Genomic DNA, 16,118 nt, shown 5'->3' with positions numbered 1-16,118 from the left:
GAAAAAATAGAATATCCATTGGACGCCGAAATGGACTTTGGAATTTATTAACATTTTCCAAAAAACATACGGTTACTAATCAATAATTGAACCGGATTTGATGTATTATAAGGGATTTTCCTTTTCTATTAATTCCTCCGGATTAGATAAAAACAATTTTTGAGTGAGGTATTCAACTGGATGAATCAAAAAAGAAATCTTTATTGGTTCTATTAATTATTTATTAATAGAATAGATTTCAAAGAGACTACTGCTAAGAAATGGGCTCTTGTTTGGTAAAGATATCCTCTTGTGTTGGATTGTTATTGTTCATGCTTTGCTTCAACTTCAGTGTGAAGCTTGCACTTGGCACAGGCACAGGCACAGCTAACTGTCCAGATTTATCATGCGGAAATCAGGTGATCCGATTCCCTTTCCGAATCAGAGGCCACCATCCTACAACCTGTGGCTATCCGGGGTTTGACTTATCTTGTTCCTCAGATAACAACACAGTGATTGAACTCCCTCACTCAGTGAAGCTCAATGTCAAAAACATTGATTACAGACACCAAACTATTGAATTATCTGATCCACATGGCTGTCTTCCCAAGCAGCTCCAACACCTCACTTTATCAGCCTCCCATTTCCAGTTAAAGCCTGACAAGCATGGTGGCTATAACTTCTTCAATTGTTCACTGATGGATAGAGATTCAGATTTGGACTACTATTTGGTTCCGTGCCTCATCACCTCAACTGCTCGAGTATACGCCATTCCGTCCAGTAGAACCTTGGTGGGTCTTCCCTTGTTGTTCTGCACTAAAATTTTTAATATTTCTTACGGCCCTTTTAATTTTCAAAGAGATCAGGACACCTTTCTTCGTTTCACATGGACTGAACCCAAGTGTAAACAATGTGAATCAAAAGGGAGAACATGTGGATGGAAGAATCATTCTGCCAACAACCAATTATATTGTTTCCCCAATCACAAAGGTAAGTGACCTTTTCATTAAATCTATCGTAATTGGAGGTTCTTTTCTATATGTTCTGTTAGAGATCAGACTAAAGTTCAAGAGTTAGCCCAAATTTAAGATGTTCAACTCATGCAGATGCAAAACTAATTGAACCATGGTTTTAAATTGCGGTTGCATCACGCTAATGCAGCCACAATTCAGGTCGCGAACTTATTAGAAGACTTGAAAACCCTGATAGCGAATCACTATTTAAAACCATGAGTTATGAAGACCCTAGCTAGCTTTACAAATTAATGATTTGATTGATTTCTTACTGCCCATACTTTCTAACTAGCAACTGTATGCAGGTTTTGAGTAGTAAGATCTTAATAAATACTTGTTTCAAATTCATGAAAATATTTGGTATTGCATTTGTAAAGTATTTTAGAGCATTCAATTAAGCCTTATCCTTGAGATGTCTAGTTACCTTTAGTGAGTTTTTCTATATCTGTTAAAATGTTTACACTTTGCAGGTTCTTCTTCAACAGCTCTTGTGACTACAGGTCAGCTTTCAGTCTTTCAACTTTTTTCTTTCTGATCAATATTATTAACCTGAACCAGTATATAAATTTAACATTTTCTTACAATTTAGTTTCCATAAATGCAGGATCAGTCCTAGGATCCTTGGTTTTTGTTCTGTTGACTGGTGCAGTCTACCACATTTATGACTCTTACAGACTGAGGAAAGAAAAACAAGCAATATTTGAAAAATTTCTTGAAGACTACAGAGCTCTTAAGCCCACAAGATACTCTTATGTCGAAATTAAGAGAATCACCAACAATTTTGAGCACAAGTTAGGAGAGGGAGCCTTCGGAACCGTATTTAAAGGAAGCATTTCCAAAGAAATTCCTATTGCGGTGAAGATCTTGAACATTTCTCACGGAAAGGGGGGAAGAATTCATCAATGAAGTTAGCACCATGGGTAGAATCCACCATGTTAACATTGTTCGCATGGTGGGTTTCTGTGCTGATGGCTTTCAAAGAGCTCTTGTTTATGAGTTCTTACCTAACGGTTCACTCCAGAAGTTCATTAATTCACCAGACAACAAGCAAAACTTCCTTGGTTGGAAAACGCTTCATGAAATTGCTTTAGGAGTAGCCAAGGGAATTGAGTATCTTCATCAAGGTTGTAATCAGCGCATTCTCCACTTCGATATCAAGCCTCAAAATGTGTTGCTAGACCACAACTTTGGTCCAAAAATATGTGACTTTGGTCTTGCCAAATTGTGCTCAAGGGATCAGAGCATAGTGTCAATGACTGCAGCTAGAGGAACTTTAGGGTACATTGCTCCTGAAGTGTTCTCAAGAAACTTTGGCAATGTATCTTACAAGTCAGACGTTTATAGCTATGGAATGATGCTGCTTGAAACAATAGGAGGGAGGAAGATTACGGAAGACATGGACGAAAATACTAGCCATGTTAACTACCCAGAATGGATTCATAATCTTTTAGAAGAAGATGAGGAAATGAGAATCCATATTGAAGAAGAAGGGGATGCAGAAATAGCAAGGAAACTAGCTATTGTGGGACTTTGGTGCATCCAGTGGCATGCCATGGATAGACCATCAATGCAAATGGTGCTTCAAATGTTAGAAGGAGATGCAGACACAACTCCAATACCTCCTAATCCTTTCACTTCTTCAGCAGGTGCAGGACTGAGAAGAACAAGTGCTACGTCGGGTGTTGCTGCAAGACAACTACCCCAAGATTTAGAAGTAATCCAGGAGTTAGAGTGACTATAGCTAACAATGGTGAAATAGACGTCATTTTCTTTTGCCTTTTGTTTCTCAGTTATACCGTTAATATGCCATAAAAAGCAATATATATTAGTTCTGTATTGAACTGCCTATTAAGCCTGTGAAGCATCCTATTGTACTTTTGTGATACAACTTTGATACATTCACAAATATTTTCTTTTTTATCCCATTTACTTTTACTTTCTATTCTTTTCATATCATATCACTTATTATATCTCTAATTTCATTATTTCTAAATGTGCGATTTAGCTACAGTTGTAGTTCTAAATAGCGGTAGCTTAATCAACCTTGAAAAGGCTTCTCATCGGTTTTATACAACTACCGCTATTTCTTGCGCTGCGAATCCATCTGACGTCGTTTTTTACCAACCGTCGGAAGAACGGCCGCTATATTCTAGCGGGGGTGGGGGGGAAGGGGGGGGGGGGGGGTGGGGTGGGGTTAAACCGCAGCAAAGAAACAATTCAAACTCAGTATCAAGTGAATGTCAAGCACGACATGTCTCAACCAATCCCACAAACACTCCTAGTATCGATTAACATTTTTGCTTTATGTAATTTGCATTAAAACGTACAATATTTTTTATTACTTGAGACTCCTGTAAATTTGGCGTATTTAATTTGCGACGTTTATCGTCCTTGTTTAATGTTTTTATTTCACTCTTCGGGTTCAGCAACGATTAAAAACCTCCCCTGAATATTTATGTAGATCGGTGATCCAAAGATACAGGTGCAAGTATAGGTAATTTGTCATTTATGCATTTACACTCACACATGTATAAGCATGATTGGTAGGTTTAGGCGGAAAAAAAGAATATATAAAAATATAAAAGATTTAATATCTTGGTTTTGAATGAATTCAATTACTCCTTCATGAGTTATATCTTGGTCTTTCCACCTTTCATACTTACTTTGTTTGTTAGAAGAGAGTTAGAGAAGAAAGAGCTAGGAAATAGGGAAATCCAGAAGAGAAAGCTTTGTCACCTTTGTTTGGTAGAAGTGAGAGGAGTGAGGGGAGGATGTAGTGGTGAAGCACACCCAATTTTTTGAGTCTTCCCAAAATGAGAAGCAAGTGAGAGAGGGGGGTTTATTTTTTAGCCACTTTCCAATTTTATCCCTCTATCATCGTCATACTTATTTAAAAATATTTATATTTATGGTTAAAATGTTTAGCCACTTTCCCATATTTATATTTACACAAAATCAATCATTTCTCTTTTCACTCTCTATTCAACCAAATGAAAAGAGAGATAAGCCGCATCATACTTTCTCTTGTATCTCTCTTCTCTTTCTATCATACCAAACAATTTATAAATTCTCACATATTTCTCTTTATCATCGTCTCTCTTCTCTACTCTATCTTCTTTATCTCTCTCTTCTTTAATAAACAAACGTCTTGCTCATCCTATATATTACAAGAGCCACATGTTGAGAACGTGAAGAATGTCATTAATAAGAAAAGACATCACACAAAGACAAAGCCATCACAATCTTTCAAGGCAAAGAAGCCTAGGAAGGGGCCTCGCGTGCTAAAGAATGGGATACTCATTTAAGAACTTTGACACATTCAAAATATCAACATTTACAAAGATAATAAGATTGATTGATTCACGATCAAAATACCTAGATAAACATACAAAATGAATGGACCATTTCAACACTTCTAAAAAATGACAGGATTTCAAAGTGAAATGACACATGCTGTCAATCACTGTGATATAAGAGCTTGAGTCAAAAGCTAATTTTATAGATATTTGATTCGATTATCACTTCATTATAACCATAAGAAAAGGAGCAATATTATTATTACCAACACCACCTGCACAAGCCTTATCCTTGATGATAACGCAGCAGCAATAATGAGTGTCATTTTCCTATTGGGATCTCTTTACGAAAGTGCTACAATTAAAATGAGGATTGAATATTGATAGATAGATATTAGTATAATATCACAATTGTAATTTACACGCTACTAGTACTCGTCAGTTTCGTGGAAAGTGCCTTCCTTGTTGACTTGACTACCAAAATATGACTAGTCTTGGGACTTCTGTTGTTGATAATGGAATCAAAATATCTACAAAGAAATGAGAATCCATATTGAAGAAGAAGGGGATGCAAAAATTGCAAGGAAACTGGCTATTGTGGGACTCTGGTGCATCCAGTGGCATGCCATGGATAGACCATCAATGCAAATGGTGCTTCAAATGTTAGAGGGAGATGTAGAGACAACTCCAATACCTCCTAATCCTTATAATTCTTCAGCAGGTGCAGGACCAAGGAGAACAAGTGCTACTGCGGGTGTTGTTGCTAGACAACTAACCCAAGATTTAGAAGTAATCCAAGAGTTAGAGTGATTCATAGCTTACAATTACAATGGTGAAATACTGAAATACATTTTAGACTAGTTTGTCTTAGATATACTGTTAAATGTAGCATAACAAGCTTTAAATATTAGATTTTTATTGGACTGGCAATTAAACATGTGAAGAGTCCTACCCTACATACTTTTGTGTTGGAATTCATGGCAATTACCTTAATAGTGCATCTCTTATCTATATTCTTCCTGTAAAGTTTGTAGCCACGAAAACCAGTTTGTGCATCTCTAATCTTTGTTCTTCTTGCTTAAGGGGAGAAGACCTAGGAAAATGTTGTTTATGGAGAGCCTATTGGAGTCATCATTCAAGACTTGAACTCCAATTAATGAGGCAGCTAGAAAAGCTGCTGGATTTGGCCCTCAGTGGTATGAACCGCTTGCTGGTAAAGAGGCCAATACACAATAACCAGTTCATCTCCTTCATTTCATTTGGAGTTTCTTACTGCATGCATCTTGGGGAGCTGTAAGTAACACTTTGTCAAAAACAGATGTTTTGAATGGGACCAGAACATAATTGTCAAGATTAAAACATTTTATATGAATTTTAAGCCATTAAAGTTGGGATGGTTGTGAGACCATGAGGTTTAGGAAGTTTGCATCAGGTTATATCTCATTGTTATTGTTGTCTTTGGAAAATATGAATTTCAAAGACTATGTTATATCTCATTGTTATTGTTATTATAGTATCTTTTGTGATTAAAGTGTGTAGTCACTTTTGTAATAACAAATTTCGCAAACCAATATTTCAGACGTTCTAAGGAAATCACGCACAAATTTAGCAAGCACACTTAAAGAAACACAGGTTTACAACCTTACAAAAAAAATGACAAAAATACAAAAATGTACTCTTTTAATATTCTTTTTTATCATACAATGACTTGATTCAACTACCTGCTAGCTCAGAAAATACATTGCTTCTCATAAAATGTCAGAAATGCATTAAACATGTATAATATATACCTACCCACATGCCAACAAAATGGATGCAGATCATGTGTTGTCATTTGCATACTCTGCTGGTAAATCTTGTGCATATAGATAAGGCTTTTTAGGCATTTGTAATTCCTCATGATCTTCAAGCATCTCCAACACTTTATCCATTGGAGGACGATCAGTAGGCTTTGTCTGTATACACCACAAAGCCACAATCATCATTTTCTTTGCCAACTTCATTTCCTCATCAGTGTCATTTTCAATTGTGATTTCCCTTCCATCGTTTAACTGGTCATGAACCCAGAAAGGGAAATAAATTTGGCTAAAGCTAGACTCCTCAGCCAATGCATTTAAATTCTTCCTTCTACCTGCCATCTCCATAAGTAACATCCCAAAGCTATACACATCAGCTTTGTAAGAGACAGTGCCAACATTTCTGTAAAATAGCTCTGGTGCCATGTATCCTATGGTTCCTCTTGCTGCTGTCAAAGACACAATGCTATTATCTGTAGGACAGAGCCTTGCAAGTCCAAAATCAGAAACTTTTGGATTGAAATTTTCATCAAGAAGAATGTTATGAGGCTTGATGTCAAAGTGTAGAATTTTCATGTTGCAGCCATTATGCAGGTATTCAATGCCATGAGCCACTCCAAGAGAAATGGTATATTATAATTTCTCACAACTTAAAGAAGTACTCTCTTCATGAGTAAAGATGTACTTTTCAAGAGACCCATTTGACATGAACTCATATATAAGAGCACGCTTTGATCCTTCCACACAAAAACTAATGAGCTGAACCACATTGACATGATGAATCCTACCAATGGTGCCAACTTCATTGATGAAATCTTGACCATTTGTCTTGGCGTTGTCCAACATCTTGACAGCTACAAGACGACCACTTCGAAGTTGTCCTTTGAAGACAGAACCAAAGCCTCCATTTCCTAGTTTTGTCTTAAATTTCTGGGTTATGCTCTTGATGTCTTTGTAAGAGTACCTTATAGGCATGATGTTATTGTCACTTCGTAGAAAATCTTCAATGCCTTCGTACATGGATAAATGCTTCCGTCGCAATTTATAGATTAATAACAAGATATAGAACGAGGCTCCGAGAACACATCTGGCACCGCATATCAGAGCAACGAGTGCTGTGAAGATGATATGACAGTAGAAAACAAATCATATAAATAGCATCTCAGTGACTCAGAAGAGAAGAGTCAGCTTAACTTGTTCACTATGAAAGTGACATCAATTTTTTTCCCTCTCCTCTATGGTGGTGTGGTTTTTCGATTGATAAAAAGAAGTGAAAATGATTATAAAAAAATGGAATAGTACTAAATTACAATATATATATATATATAGGGGTGTATCAAGTGAGAACATTAAATCTAACATGAATGGTTAAGTTTAAAACATAAAGTACATGATTATTAAATGACATTATATATATGCATAAAATGAAATGAAACATAACATATAATAGCATTTTCAATTCTCCACTTTTAAGTCCAATGACCCGATCAACAATAACCGCAATTTTAATCATCTAAGGTAAAGGCATGGTCACGTACCTACTGTTATTCTAATCCACATTAACCAGTTCTTTAAGTACAATGACCAGAGCGGTCCTGCAACTACATACATGAAACAATAATAAGTTTTTATTCATAACTTAATCACATCACACCAACATCAAGGAAGATAAGAGAAGAAATGAGAGAAATGATGTACACACATAGAGTAAGATAGAAAGAGAATAGAAATAAGTGATTGATGATGTGACGTGATTGAAAGAGAGATAGAGAAAAAATGAGGCTATATATATGTGTGTTTGTGGAACATGTCGTTACGGGCAATGGTGTATGAATCAGAATTGATAAACATACTCAATATATAGAAATAATAATATGTTATGTTTACACCCCAAATCAAGAGATATATGAAGAAAATAGAAAAAAAATGAAAGATATATATGATATTTGATGTGATAAGAAAAGTTGAGATAAATTGTAACAAATGTTCAAGATATGGTAGAGTTATGTGCAAATGAATTAAAATTGTTCTCATAAATGCTCCATGCAATTTATTTAAAAATGTTAGGTGATTAATATATGAGTTATGATTCATTCAAACCACATTCTCTTTTCCATTTCATTTAAACTATTACATATAGTCAAAATACCTTGTAATATAGCTAGTTACTTTACCTTAGTTAGTTTACCATAGTCACTTAACCATATTGTAATATTAACTTACTTTCTCTTCATATCTCTCTCTTCTATCATCATATCACATATCATTTCTTTCTCATCTTTCCTATATCTCACTTGGTGCAAGTGAAATTGTAGTGTGAAAGAAAGTATATTCTTAGCAGGTGTTTGGGAAGGAGGAAAGTTAAGGAAAATCGGAGGGAAATTGCAGGAGAGTGAGGAGAGCCATCATGGAAAAAGATTGATTCACGCTTCAAGTCTACCCATTGAGAGATCAATGAAAAAAGAGAAATTAAATGAGACATGACATGTAATATGATGGAAAATCTCTATGTTTGTCGTCGCTGCAATTGGCCCAAATATTTTATTAATTTAAATAAATATAAGTTATTTATTAAATAAAAATATAAAGTTATTTATAATATCCAATTAAATCTAATCAAAATATGAAAAATGAAAAAAAATAAAAAATAATATTATATTTTTTAAGATGATAAACAAATTGAAATAAATTAAAATATTTAAAGTGATAATTATTTTAAAATTAGTATGTATATATATTGTTGTTTAAATAAAATAATGCCAATTATAAAAAGAATTACACAAGCATATGTCCCTCTATGTTAGTTTACAATTTCAATTTGTTCAATAACTAATCTCACCAAACAATTTTTTCAATCAGTTAGTTTTTTCACCTTTCATCTTTTTGCTTTTGACTAGGTGTTATTGTTTAAAAAAGCAAAAATATGGATATGACAAGAATACACAGTCCATTCTCAAAAAGGAAGAAAACCGCCTAAAAAGACAACAAACCAAGGACAACCTACTAAACAGACCACCCAATAAAGCAACAACAACGAAAGAGAAAACGTCAACCCCAAAACCAAAACTAACACCCAAAGAATCAACAACCACGACACAACTATAAAAGTCCCCAAAATGAAAACAAAACCCAAAATATGTTCTCTACAGTCTCCTTCGCGCATAAATTTGGGCTACAATTTGGTCAACCGCAATAACATTTGTACAACAATCATGCACAACTCCAATGTTTCCCCATCGAAAGAGCACTTCACACCCTAGTCATAACAGAAGGAACCAGCATATCATAGCCAAAGCCATCAACATTAAACGAGCAAAGGGCAATCTCAGGACGCAAGACACCCATACCCTCCACAAACCCAAGATCATTGCAATCCTCCAAAGCACGAGGGGAAGGTTCAACCAACCCCCCCCCATGTACACTGGCTAACAACATTAGACCAAAAAATTCTTGACAACACCAATTAGAAAAAAAGCTTTTGGAAATAGAAGACAATATGTCTCCCCCTCATCAGGACCTTGTCTTCGTCTACCTTGAAAACCAAGACAACGATCTCTTACAGCCGCTTCTTAAGCACTCTTCACGCGAGGAAACTTAATTGAAAATTGAGACAGATAAACACGACCTATTTATCCTAGCACCATTAAGTTTGCTCAAAGCTTCCATGGCATCCCTCCTAGACACCATCCAAACAAAGTCGAAACGTCAGTGTCGTCCCTCCTTCCTCCTCCTTCGAAGGAAAACACTAGCAATCATTCCAAACAAAGAAAAAAGGTCTTTAATCTGATGGTATGTTGCACCATATGAAATACCATCAATGAAAAGGGACACATAGCTTCCAACCCCATGAGATCTCTTCGGAACCCCCACCAACCCTAAGTTTTCCCTTCGTCCTCGTCATCATCGTCTCTATCTCTCTCTCTCTGACATCTTCTTCCTTAACCATGTTTTGACTGTAAAGCCTTTTTTAATTTTCCTCTAGTTTTGTGTGTCAAATCTTGGTAAAGAAATATTATCTATAATTTTTTTAATTTTTAATTTATTTTGAGTTTTAAAATAAAATTATTATTTAATTTATATATTATTTTCATTTTCTCTTTCTTCTGATATGTAAATTATAAGGGAAAAACTAAAGTTTCTTATGTCCTTTTTAAGTTTTCTAACAACAAATGACAAGTGGACTTTATTTTTAAAAGTAATTGACATTTATTAACACCTAATTGTTAAATTTTAAAAAGAGAAAATGGGAGGTGCACTAATAGTGTAAACTTGTTTTACACATGCATCCAATTGATTTCCGTCACATCAGCAATTTATTAATTTAATAATTAAAGTTAGTAATATTTGTAACCACTTAGTCCTATGTGCCATAATGTGATTGGACGTCAGTGTAAAACTTCTTTACACTGACTGTGCATATCCATAAAAAAAGTAGAAGAATTTTATAAAATTGATAATTGATATGATAAACTTAATATAAAACTTTAATCACCTCATTTTCGAGCTATGATTCATTCATATCACCACCTCATTTTCACTATGCTTTTCTCTATTTCTTTCTTCTTTTTCAATTATATGATCAATCACATCTTTTACTTTCTCTTTCTTTTCAACACCTAAACTCTACTAATTGGGAGGTTGCAGGTGTGAATAAAACTTAATTCATTTTTGTCCCTGCACCTATTTGTAGCTAAAAATATTAAATGAAGAAAAGAGATGGAGTTGAGGAAGCTGAAGAGATTCATGGGTGGGCAAGCTAACCTGATTCGCAACGCCAGTGGTTGTTGTTAAGGAGCACGGCAAAGTGGCCCTCTTTACAAAGACTGTTCGCCCAGGAAAGTTCAAAGCCATAAAGCAGCATGTCACGAATCTTGGTACATGAAATGTTGTTGGTTTCATCATCATCATGCCACGATGTCAGGTACATAAACTCTACGCGGCACGAGTCTCCCAGCCCCAAATTCTCCACAGTTTTGTCAGTGGCATTGAAAAGGTAGAAAGATTTCCCATACCAAGAAGAAGAGGAAGAACTATTCTTCATGCAAGCTGCACCGTCATCAACGTGCTGCAAAGCACCAGTGAAGTCCACCCCAATTGGACAGTTCACATATAACATGGAATTCACCAACCTGATTCTGTCCGTTATATCCAGATACATTTGATATGGTCCATAACGAAGATCGGCCAAAGTGAGATTGTAGAGGCCCAAAGAATAACTTGTTATTAATGGGAAATGAAGGTGCTGAAGTTTGGGATCCAGTAGTCGTATAGTGAAATTGTTGTTATTAATTGACTCAACATAATATTTCCCAAATCCCAAATACACCATCAATTGGTTGGCCTCGCAGATCAGCTCATACCTCGGATCACCACACTCTTGCGGATCGTCTTTCAGCCGGAAAGGGTGGGTTATGTTATGAACACCGCACGAACCAGAACACACTTGTTGCTGGCTGCAGCTACAACTTCCACAGTACAGGAGAAGAAGCACTATTATTATTATCCACACCACCTGCAAAAGCTTTATCTTTGATCCTGTCGATGAAGCCATCATGAGTTGCATCTTTCTACCAAAAAGCTAAACTAAAAATGAGGATGGATAGATAGATAGATATCACAATTTTAATTTGCACAACCGTTCTACTACTGCCTCAGTTTCGTTGAAATTTCCTTATTGACTTACTTGACTACAAAAATTTAGAAGTCTTTGGATTTCTGGTGTTGATAATGGAATCCAATAAGATATTTATAAAATTTGTCACTATGTATATTTTCTAGTGGTTGAGGATTGAGACTAAAGGACTTGATTAGTCACTCAACGTGGTACTTAATACACCACACACAGGGCTACCTACAATAATTTATTGAAATCCCGTTATAAAAACACCAACAGCTGCTAGCCTAGATTAATTATTTATTTATAAAATAGCTGCAATTCTTCAGGTTCAAAAAGACACTTGCTAAGAAAATGGGCACTTGTTTATCCTCTTGTGTTGGATTGTTATTGTTCATGCTTTGCTTCAATGTTGTTATTGTGGAGCTTGCACTTGGCACAGGCACAGGCACAGCTAACTGTCCAGATTTATCATGCGGAAATCAGGTGATCCGATTCCCTTTCCGAATCAGAGGCCACCATCCTACAACCTGTGGCTATCCGGGGTTTGACTTATCTTGTTCCTCAGATAACAACACAGTGATTGAACTCCCTCACTCAGTGAAGCTCAATGTCAAAAACATTGATTACAGACACCAAACTATTGAATTATCTGATCCACATGGCTGTCTTCCCAAGCAGCTCCAACACCTCACTTTATCAGCCTCCCATTTCCAGTTAAAGCCTGACAAGCATGGTGGCTATAACTTCTTCAATTGTTCACTGATGGATAGAGATTCAGATTTGGACTACTATTTGGTTCCGTGCCTCATCACCTCAACTGCTCGAGTATACGCCATTCCGTCCAGTAGAACCTTGGTGGGTCTTCCCTTGTTGTTCTGCACTAAAATTTTTAATATTTCTTACGGCCCTTTTAATTTTCAAAGAGATCAGGACTATATTCTTCGCTTGACATGGTCTAAGCCCAACTGTCAACAATGCGAATCAAAAGGGAGAAGATGTGGGTGGAGGAATCATACTGCCAACAATCAAATATATTGTTTCCCCAATCACAAAGGTAGGTAACCTTTTCATTCCATAGTATTCCGAGGCTCTTTTCTATGTTCTATCAGAGTAAAGACTAAAGTTAAAGAATTTAGCAATCCTTATCTTAAGAATTAGTTTTTGCAGTTGAGTACGGTTAAGAACAAATTTAAGATGTTCAAGTCATGTAGATGCAAAATAATTGAACTTTGGTTTTAATTTGAGGTTGCGTAGCGCTAATGCAGTCACAATTGAGGTCCTAAGCCTATTGGAAGACTTGAAAAACCTTGACAGCAAATCACAATTTAAAACCATGGATTGTGAAGACCCTAGCTACTAGCTAGCTTTACAAATTAATGGAATTAAACGTGATTTCTAACTAGCAACTGTATGCTACTTTTGGATAAAATGTACCGGTTTCAAATTCCTGAAAATATTTGGTATTGCATTTGTGAAGTATTTAGGAGCATTCAATTAAGCCAGTTCCTTGAGATATCTAGTGACCATTACTGAGTTTTGCTATTGTTGTTAAACTACTTGCAGGTTCTTCAACAGCTCTAGTGACTACAGGTCAGCGTTCATTCCTTCAAACTTTGTTTTGCTTTCTGATCAATATTAACCTGAAGCAGTAAGTAAATTATCATTTTCTTACATTTTAGTTTCCATAAATGCAGGATCTGTCCTAGGATCCTTGTTCTTTATGCTCTTGACTGCTGCAGTCTACCACGTCTATGACATTTACCGACTGAGAAAAGAAAAAGAAGCAATATTCGAAAAATTCCTACAAGACTACAGAGCTCTTAAGCCCACCAGATACTCTTATGTCGAAATTAAGAGAATCACCAACAATTTTGAGCACAAGTTAGGAGAGGGAGCCTTTGGAACCGTGTTTAAAGGAAGCATTTCCAAAGAAATTCCTATTGCTGTGAAGATCTTGAATATTTCTCACGGAAAGGGTGAAGAATTCATTAATGAAGTTAGCACCATGGGTAGAATCCACCATGTTAACATTGTTCGCATGGTGGGTTTCTGTGCTGATGGCTTTAATAGAGCTCTTGTATATGAATTCTTACCAAACGGTTCACTCCAGAAGTTCATCAATTCACCAGACAACAGGCAAAACTTCCTTGGTTGGAAAAGACTTCATGAAATTGCTTTAGGAATAGCCAAGGGAATTGAGTATCTTCACCAAGGTTGTAATCAGCGCATTCTCCACTTTGATATCAAGCCTCAAAATGTGTTGCTAGACCACAACTTTGCTCCAAAAATATGTGACTTTGGTCTAGCTAAATTGTGCTCAAGGGATGAGAGCATAGTGTCAATGACTGCAGCTAGAGGAACTCTGGGGTACATTGCTCCTGAAGTGTTCTCAAGAAACTTTGGCAATGTTTCTTACAAGTCAGATGTTTATAGCTATGGAATGATGTTGCTTGAAACAATAGGAGGGAGGAAGATCACGGAAGACATGGAGGAAAATGGTAGCCAGGTTTACTACCCAGAATGGATTCATAATCTTTTGGAGGAACACGAGGAAATGAGAATCCATATTGAAGAAGAAGGGGATGCAGAAATTGCAAGGAAACTAGCTATTGTGGGACTTTGGTGCATCCAGTGGCATGCCATGGATAGACCATCAATGCAAATGGTGCTTCAAATGTTAGAAGGAGATGCAGACACAACTCCAATACCTCCTAATCCTTTCACTTCTTCAGCAGGTGCAGGACTGAGAAGAACAAGTGCTACGTCGGGTGTTGCTGCAAGACAACTACCCCAAGATTTAGAAGTAATCCAGGAGTTAGAGTGACTATAGCTAACAATGGTCAATGGTGAAATAGACGTCATTTTCTTTTGCCTTTTGTTTGTCTCAGTTATACCGTTAATATGCCATAAAAAAAGCAATATATAATAGTTCTGTATTGAACTGCCTATTAAGCGTGTGAAGCATCCTATTGTACTTTTGTGATGGCTTAATTGCACTTTTGGTCCCCTAAATATCATGATTGTGCGATTTGGGTCCCCCATGTTTAAAACGAGCGATTTGCATCCTAAACGTTTCAAAACGTGAAAATGTTACCCCTCCGTTCAAATCATTGACGGCAGATGCCTACATGGCATTGATTTATTACGTGGTACGGTTAAAAAATAAAAGTAAAATAATCAGACAAAAAAATAACCCAAGCCCATATAAATACAAATTTGTAACCCTAAATTCCCAAATCTAACCTAAATTCTCAAATGCTGTCCTAGAATAGAAGTGCAATCTGAGAGAGGAGAGTAGAAGCGTGGTGCGATTTCGGTCCCTAAAGAAGCTTCTTCTTCATCCAACGGTGAAGCTTCGAGATTCAACAATAGCAAGTGGTCCCAGAACACGTGGAGGATCGAGTAGTCCACCGAGTAGAGCACGAGGAAGGAATCCAAGTCCAAAGGAACATGTGGTTCCTGAAGACACATGCAAGCAGACCACCTTTTTCTTGATTACGGGGGAGAAGATTCCAGCACACATGCATGTCACGTCATTAACTTCCGTCAATGATTTGAACGGAGGGTTAACGGAGGGGTAACATTTTCACGTTTTGAAACGTTTAGGATGCAAATCGCTCGTTTTAAACATGGGGGACCCAAATCGCACAATCATGATACTTAGGGGACCAAAAGTGCAATTAAGCCTTTTGTGATACAACTTTGATACATTCACAAATATTTTCTTTTTTATCCCATTTACTTTTACTTTCTATTCTTTTCATATCATTTCACTTACTATATCTCTAATTTTATTATTTCAAAATGTGCGATTTAGCGACATTTGTAGTTCTAAATAGAGGCAGCTTAAACCATCTTGAAAAGGCTTCTCATCGGTTTTATACAACTATCGCTATTTCTTGTGCTGCGAGTCCATCTGACGTCGTTTTTTACCAACCGTCGGAAGAACCGCCGCTATATTATAGCGAGGGGTTTAAACCGCAGCAAAGGAACAATTCAAACTCAGTATCAAGTGAATGTCAAGCACGACATGTCTCAACCCATCCCACAAACACTCCTAGTATCAATTAACATTTTTGCTTTATGTAATTTGCAAGAAAACGTACAACATTTTTTTATTACTTGAGACTGCTGTAAATTTGACGTATTTAATTTGCGACATTTACCGTCCTTGCTAAATGTTTTTATTTCACTCTTCGGGTTCAGCGACGATTAAAAACCTTCCCTAAATATTTATGTAGATCGGTGATCCAAAGATACAGGTGCAAGTATAGGTAATTTGTCATTTATGCATTTACACTCACACATGTATAAGCATGATTGGTACGTTTAGGCGGAAAAAAAGAATATATAAAAATATAAAAGATTTAATATCTTGGTTTGGAATGAATTCAATTACTCCTTCAGGAGTTATATC

General features: G+C 36.3%; 1 protein-coding gene, 1 long non-coding RNA gene and 2 pseudogenes across 3 annotated transcripts; 3 read left to right on the top strand and 1 right to left on the bottom strand.

The window, feature by feature from the left end:
* Positions 1 to 116: 116 nt before the first annotated feature.
* LOC130743320 (rust resistance kinase Lr10-like) lies at positions 117 to 2,932 on the top strand (annotated as a pseudogene). The gene is made up of 3 exons (XR_009021438.1): positions 117 to 969; positions 1,463 to 1,492; positions 1,597 to 2,932. The product of XR_009021438.1 is annotated as a rust resistance kinase Lr10-like (transcript).
* A 1,520-nt stretch (positions 2,933 to 4,452) lies between these two features.
* Positions 4,453 to 5,881, top strand: LOC130743351 (uncharacterized). The gene is made up of 2 exons (XR_009021439.1): positions 4,453 to 5,120; positions 5,372 to 5,881. It is a non-coding gene; the product is annotated as an uncharacterized LOC130743351 (long non-coding RNA).
* Positions 5,882 to 5,906: 25 nt separating this feature from the next.
* LOC130743304 (LEAF RUST 10 DISEASE-RESISTANCE LOCUS RECEPTOR-LIKE PROTEIN KINASE-like 2.4) lies at positions 5,907 to 11,885 on the bottom strand (annotated as a pseudogene).
* Positions 11,886 to 11,986: 101 nt separating this feature from the next.
* Positions 11,987 to 14,684, top strand: LOC130743339 (rust resistance kinase Lr10-like). The gene is made up of 3 exons (XM_057595548.1): positions 11,987 to 12,755; positions 13,265 to 13,291; positions 13,396 to 14,684. The coding sequence occupies exons 1-3, from the start codon at positions 12,053 to 12,055 to the stop codon at positions 14,523 to 14,525; spliced, it is 1,860 nt and encodes a 619-aa protein (XP_057451531.1). The 5' UTR covers positions 11,987 to 12,052; the 3' UTR covers positions 14,526 to 14,684.
* Positions 14,685 to 16,118: the final 1,434 nt, after the last annotated feature.

The sequence above is a fragment of the Lotus japonicus genome, chromosome 1, assembly GCF_012489685.1.
Source record: "Lotus japonicus ecotype B-129 chromosome 1, LjGifu_v1.2".
Taxonomy (NCBI): domain Eukaryota; kingdom Viridiplantae; phylum Streptophyta; class Magnoliopsida; order Fabales; family Fabaceae; genus Lotus; species Lotus japonicus.
This window is presented reverse-complemented; position numbering and strand designations above follow the sequence as displayed.

What these genes read in the sequence shown, in the direction of transcription:
- LOC130743339 (XM_057595548.1), top strand. Translation starts at nt 12,053, where the DNA reads ATGGGCACTTGTTTATCCTCTTGTGTTGGATTGTTATTGTTCATGCTT. An exon ending in TTGTTTCCCCAATCACAAAG is followed by an intron (nt 12,756 to 13,264) that starts GTAGGTAACCTT and finishes AACTACTTGCAG; the next exon opens with GTTCTTCAACAGCTCTAGTG. An exon ending in AACAGCTCTAGTGACTACAG is followed by an intron (nt 13,292 to 13,395) that starts GTCAGCGTTCAT and finishes CCATAAATGCAG; the next exon opens with GATCTGTCCTAGGATCCTTG.